The sequence below is a fragment of the Antechinus flavipes genome, chromosome 4 (assembly GCF_016432865.1).
Source record: "Antechinus flavipes isolate AdamAnt ecotype Samford, QLD, Australia chromosome 4, AdamAnt_v2, whole genome shotgun sequence".
NCBI classification, from domain to species: domain Eukaryota; kingdom Metazoa; phylum Chordata; class Mammalia; order Dasyuromorphia; family Dasyuridae; genus Antechinus; species Antechinus flavipes.
The window spans coordinates 119,468,802-119,475,624 of NC_067401.1; the positions used below are offsets into that span (position 1 = coordinate 119,468,802).

The 6,823-nt window shown below is 43.0% G+C and overlaps 1 protein-coding gene across 1 annotated transcript; it reads left to right on the forward strand.

The window, feature by feature from the left end:
- Positions 1-224: 224 nt before the first annotated feature.
- Positions 225-2,791, forward strand: LOC127561332 (cap-specific mRNA (nucleoside-2'-O-)-methyltransferase 1-like). The gene has a single exon (XM_051996613.1). The coding sequence runs from the start codon at positions 284-286 to the stop codon at positions 2,789-2,791; it is 2,508 nt and encodes an 835-aa protein (XP_051852573.1). The 5' UTR covers positions 225-283.
- The last annotated feature ends 4,032 nt before the right edge of the window (positions 2,792-6,823 follow it).

Genomic DNA, 6,823 nt, shown 5'->3' on the forward strand with positions numbered 1-6,823 from the left:
TTGGAGACATCCGGAGGGCTCTAAGCTAAACCGGCTGTGTTTTGAGAAGAACAAGAACTCCCACATTTGAACCCCAACATTTTGGTGCCCAACGTGGGGCCAACAAAATCCTGATTCTAGGGAAGGCACCCAGAGAGAACTTTTATAATATTTTAAAGAAGAACAAGAACCCAACATTTTGGAAGATTGGATAAAATGTGCTCCAGAAGTCCCAGCACTGACGTTCTAGAATTTTAAGATCATTTCTATTGTTCAAACATCCCCCACCGCCGATCTAGTGATAATGAAGAGAAGAGGTGAAGGGGAGTTTAGCAGCCCCCAGAAGAAGCAGAAGAAAAGAGCCGCTGAGCTGGGCTTGACCCTCAGTTCTACATCTGATGAGGAAGCCCCTCCTTTTGGCAATCATGGCCCACAAGAGTCTTCCACAAGTCTAAGTGGATCTGACAGTGAGACTGAGGAGAAAAGACCTGTGTCTAGCTCCTTCAGCAATGACTTCAAAGCTGACTCCCTCGTGGAGGGCACTTCCTCCCATTATTCCATGTACAACAGTGTTTCCCAAAAGATGATGGCAAAGATGGGCTTCCGAGAAGGTGAAGGTCTGGGCAAACACAGTCAGGGTCGAAAAGACATTGTTGAAGCCTCTAATCAGAAAGGCCGAAGAGGCTTAGGGCTGACACTAAAGGGTTTTGCCCAAGAACTCAATGTGGACTGGAGAGATGAGCCAGAGCCAAGTATCTGTGAACAGGTGTCATGGTTCCCAGAATGCACCACTGAAATTCCTGATACCCAGAAGATGTGTGAGTGGATGACTGTGGGAAAGAGGAAGATGATAATTGAAGATGAAACTGAGTTTTGTGGGGAAGAACTTCTACACAATGTCCTGAAGTGCAAGACTGTGTTTGATGACTTGGATAGAGAAGAGATGCGTCAAGCCCGGACCAGGTCCAATCCCTATGAAATGATCCGGGGAGTCTTCTTCCTAAACAGAGCAGCAATGAAAATGGCCAATATTGACTTTGTATTTGATCGTATGTTTACGAATCCAAAAGACTCTTCAGGGAACTCCCTGTTGAAGGACCGGAGTCCAGAGCTTCTGTACTTTGCTGATGTGTGTGCAGGCCCTGGAGGCTTCTCTGAATATGTGCTTTGGAGGAAAAAGTGGCACGCAAAGGGCTTTGGAATGACCTTGAAAGGGCCCAATGACTTCAAACTGGAGGATTTCTATGCGGCTTCCAGTGAACTCTTCGAACCCTACTATGGTGAAGGTGGAATTAATGGAGATGGAGATATTACGCGACCAGAGAACATCACAGCTTTTCGAAATTTTGTTTTGGATAACACGGATCGCAAGGGTGTACACTTTTTGATGGCTGATGGGGGCTTCTCTGTAGAGAAGCAAGAAAATCTGCAGGAAATCCTCAGTAAACAGCTATTGCTATGCCAGTTTCTTACAGGGCTATCTGTTATCCGCACAGGAGGCCACTTTGTCTGTAAAACCTTTGATTTGTTCACACCATTCAGTGTGGGACTCATATATCTGCTGTACACCTGCTTTGAACGTGTGTCTCTTTTTAAACCTGTCACCAGCCGACCTGCCAACTCAGAGAGGTATGTGGTGTGTAAGAGCTTGAAGTCTGGGATTGATGACGTGCGGGAATACCTCTTCAAGGTAAACAACAGGCTCAATCAGCTTCGGAAGAGTGAACTGGATGTCAACCTTGTTGTTCCCCTGGATGTGATCAAGGGAGACCCTGAATTCACTGACTACATGATCCGATCCAATGAGAGCCACTGCAGCTCACAGATCAAAGCCCTGGCCAAAATTTATGCCTTTGTCCAAGACTCGACTCTTAGTGAACCACGCCAGGCAGAAATCCGAAAAGGCTGCCTTCAACTTTGGGGGATTCCAGATCAAGCCAGAGTTGCTCTCTCTTCTTCAGATCCAAAGTCTAAATTTTTTGAATTAATAAAGGGCACCAATATTGATATCTTTAGCTATAAGTCTACTCCACTCAACAACAAAACCCTGGATAAGATTCGCTGTGTTCTGGACTACCGCTGCATGGTGTCAGGGAGTGAGCCGAAGTTTCTCATTGGCTTAGGGAAATCCCAGATCTACACGTGGGATGGCCGCCAGTCAGACCGTTGGACAAAACTGGACCTCAAGACAGAGCTGCCCCGGGACACACTGCTCTCAGTGGAAATTGTTCATGAACTGAAAGGTGAGGGCAAGGCTCAGAGGAAGATCAGCGCAATCCACATCCTTGATGCACTGGTGCTGAATGGCCATGATATTCGGGAGCAGCATTTTAACCAACGGATTCAGCTTGCTGAGAAGTTTGTAAAAGCCGTTTCTAAACCCAGTAGGCCTGACATGAACCCCATCAGGGTAAAGGAGGTGTACAGACTAGAAGACATGGAGAAAATTTTTGTCAGGTTAGAAATGAAAGTCATCAAGGGATCACATAATATGCTGCGACTAAGCTACACTGGACAGGATGATAGACATTTTGTGCCCACTGGCCTTTACATTGTCAGGACTACGAATGAACCCTGGACCATGGCATTCAGCAAAAGCTGTAAGAGAAAGTTTTTCTTCAACAAGACAACAGGATTTTCTACCTATAAAATGCCTCTGGATGCCATTGCTCCATTTCACATCTGCTACTATGGACGCCTCTTCTGGAAGTGGGGCGATGGTGTCCAAGTACATGACTCTCAGAAGTGCCAGAATCCTGAGGAATTGTCTAAGGATGACATCCTCTCCTTCATTTGGGTACACAGTGTCTGAGGATCCAGCCCAGGAGATCATGGCCACCCCTGAGGACCCTTGGCTACTGTCTGAAGAAGGAGGGAGGGGGCTGATTGTTCTGTTTGGAGCAAGATAACAGTCAGCAGATAAGACAGGTCTCTTCCTCCTTAGAGGAGAAAGAGTGGCATTCAGTGCACATCAAGGACAGGGTCTATGACCCTTTCACCCTTGCTTATCCTGGGTTATATCCTTCCCTTCCCCTAGAACACTTGTGAGTATTAGGGAGGAGCTAAGGAAGTTGGCATTGGTTTTGCTCCTGGTGTAGCCCTTTCAATTCCCATCTCCAGGAGGACGTGATGGGAACTTTATCATTTAGGGGTATGGTCTAGAATGTTTGGATCATTAAAGGGTCAGTTCCTGGGTATGTTGGCTGGCTTGGGGGCAGAGGTGGATTTTTTAAGGAGCCTGATGAGATATTGCTGAAGCCTCAGAGCTCCTGGAGTTTATTGCACGTCTCTTGCTCTGATCATGGCCTCCTGTTTGGGCTTTTCTGGGAGTCCTTCACTTTCTACTAAGTAGCTGAGCTACTCAGGGAGGGTGATGGGCAGAGGAAGAAAGACTATGACTGTTAGACACAAAAATCCTTATATCTACCCCTTGCCCTTGACAGCCCTTAGAACCTGATCGCTGACATATTTTTTCCTTTTTTTTCCCCCACCTCAATGTGAATATCCATTAGAGTATCCAGAGCCTTCTTTCTAGAACTGCCTCCTACTCCTTCCTCATTTCCAGTCCAAATCTGAGTAAGACAGCTCTTAAAAATTGAAGTAGCTGCCAAATGTTGCCCAGCCATCTTGTCCAAGAAACAGTGGTTCTGCCTATACTTTGGAAGAATATCTTTTAACGTGGATGAAGGGATCAGGCCCATAGAAGTCTCTATGGGATATTCTCCTGCCATAATTTACAATATGGCATATTATTACATTACATTACATTACTACTAGCCTGTGTTATATTGCTATGTGCTTATGTAAATTATGTATAATGCCTCCCATATTGATGGATTTATGTATACCATGTATATCTGTTACAAAGTTCTGGCCCATGTTGATGGATTTATGTGTACCCCTTCAGAAACCCACTAATCTGATTTGATTTCCTATTTCCTTTGGTGTTTTCATCTCCCTTCCTGAAATGTCAGGGAAGGCGTGATCACCTTTTAGGTGGGGTTCTCATCGAGAACCTTGAGAAATCAGGGAGGTCATGACCACCCTATGTTCTAAAACAAAAGAAAGGGGGAGATGTTGGAATCCTTACAAATTGCTAACTCATTAGAGTTGATCTAATCTTACAAGAAGATGTTTTGGGCAGAACCTGAAACAAGGTACTAAGTAGGACTAATTAATACAAGGCTTGTGTTTACACCTTTACTCATTGGAGTTCACAAGTATGCCAGCTTCACAAAGTAAACTTTGTACCTTTATGAGTTCACACCTCCCTTGAAGCTCTTTGGGCCAGAGAGCCCATAATCCCTCTCTCTCATATCCCACAATTCCTCCCTCTTGGATAAAAGAAACAGACAGAGGCTCTCGGTCAGATTTCAGCGGAGTTACGCCAGAAGCCCTCTCTCCGAGGCAAGGCAAGCCAGAATATATTCCACTTGGCTGGCTGGTCGCAGAAGAGAGTTCAGCTGCATTGGAGAAGAGCACTCTGGTGCAGACACAGAGCACTTTGGGAGAATTCAGCGGAATTACGCCAGAAGCCCTCTCTCCGAGGCAAGAAAGAATATTTTCCATTTGGCTGGCTGGTGGCAGAAGAAGAGTTTTCAGAGGATAAAGCTACGAATGGAGAGTTCAGTGGACAACCAGATTCATCTTCATCTCACACCACTGTAATTGGTGGCTGGGCTCCTGCACTTCCCCCACTGAGACCAAACTGGTCTGAAAGACTCACCAGAAAGCTAGCCAAGCCCCAAGTGAAGGAGACAAAAGATTCATTCCATCTTTGTGCTGGATGGAGGCTGAAGAAAGCAGAGTCAGAGGCTGAAGGACAGAATCTTTGGATTTGGAGACATTCGGAGAGCTCTAAGCTAAACCGGCTGTGTTTTGAGAAGAACAAGAACTCCCACATTTGAACCCCAACAGCAGTTAACCAGAAATTTAACAAACTTCTCTTAAAAGTTCTTTGCTTTGCTAACAGTAGAACCTTTAATATAACATCACAAATGACTTTGCCTTAAAACAACCACAAAATTGAAAAATAAAAACAAATATTCAGTTATTAACACCATGTAAATGTAAGCTATTCCTTTAAACAAGAGAAGCAATTAATGTTAAAGGAATTTCATTCAACTAAGAAGAGGCTGGTAGAGGTTGGAGGGTAAGCTCCAGTGGGAGGGTTTGTTTTTTCACTTCTAAGGAGTAGCCATTTCCAGTGGGGGAAGGTGGACTAAGCCTTCACCTCCTCAAGCCAAAAGGTTATGCAAATAACTAGTATTCAGTTTTCAATCCTAAATTTGAGATTAACTACCAAAAATTGCAATAAAAAATCTTCAGAAATCTAAAGATGAAGCTACTGGAACTCTACAACCAGAACCAAGCTTTTTTATGAAATCCAGAAAGTGCACAAACCAGGAAAATGAACCCCAGAGCAGGAACTGAATCCACTTCTCCTGCCTGTCCAACCCAACCTCAGAGTCCCTGAGGCAGGAAGGGAGAAGACACTGATAAAGATCAGTTTAGCTCCATGGTCCCACCCTTTGGGGAGGTGGTCCAGTATGAAATCCATGTCAAACTCCAGAGATCTACCTTTTGCAGAGGTCGGGAACAGTTTCACTTTGCCATGCCCTGTCAGGAATCCAAGTCATGCTCTGAGGCCAAATTTTCCCTATAAAATTCACCCATAGGCTGTGCTATAGTGTCTTTTTCCTTCTCCTTCTCCTATGTGAAGTGATATCTCTCCTAACTCCACTATCCTTCTAAACCCCACTTCTCCTCCTTACACTTAGCTAACTCTTTTGGGGTATTAAGTCCCTTTCAGGATTTAGCCTTCCAACTAAGGACATGCTAGCCTCATGAGGTGTTTCTTTTTTCCTGGCAACTGGCAAGTTCCATTAAGGAACTGCCCTTCCATCACTGATTATTTTAAAAAAAAACAACCCTTTCTATGCTCTTCCAGTCTATTTCATATTTGCTATTCCTGGTGTCTATTGTACCCTTCCATTTTGTCTATAATTTCTTCCTTAAATTAATCTACCTTTTGCCAATGAGAATGGCCACTGTGAATTCTTCATATGACCGAACCCCAATTTTTGGTGTCTATCATCATATGGTATCTATATAATTCACATCATTGTTGGGTCCTCAAACCTCATCATTTGGTCCCAGCTCAACATTCCTTTATTTTCTGTATCCAATATACTGTTTCTCTCTGTGTGTCCAACATCCTGTTCCTCTCTGTGCCCAACAACCCACTCTTTTCTCTTTGTCCAATAACACCAATAATACTTAACAATTTTAGGTTTCAATATTATAATGATAACTCCAAATAACTTAATTAACCATCTCACAATTTTCATAAGTGATAGCCAAATAGATATAACATAGCCTATCACAAAAATGGAGAGGAGTCTCATGTAATTTACAGTCGGCAATTTTTAACATACACACCAATTGAAAAAAAGTTATTTTTTAAAAATCAATACTTTAGCTTGTGAGATTCTAACTGGATTTTCCATTCAAGCTATCAATTGCTTTTGCAAATCAATCTTTCTTGTTCCTTGTTTTTAAAACCACCTTTTTTTAAACTTTAAGATTCACAATGTAGGTACTATCTAAATAACTTTGGGCCAAATTTCATAAAATTTATATGCATGTTCAGACAAAATTTTAAAGTATAGCTCATAATTTTTGCAAATTGCCCAATACACAATTTAGAAAGCAACATATTGTATTTAATTAGGAGATACAAACATGTGACCTTGATAAGATTAGTGGCAGTCAAATCCCCTTATGATCAGCACAAAGGTTCTTCATAAAATCCCAAATTATTAATTGGCAAAAATGAAAGTTT

Coding starts and splice junctions, on each gene's coding strand:
- LOC127561332 (XM_051996613.1), top strand. CDS start 284: ATGAAGAGAAGAGGTGAAGGGGAGTTTAGCAGCCCCCAGAAGAAGCAG.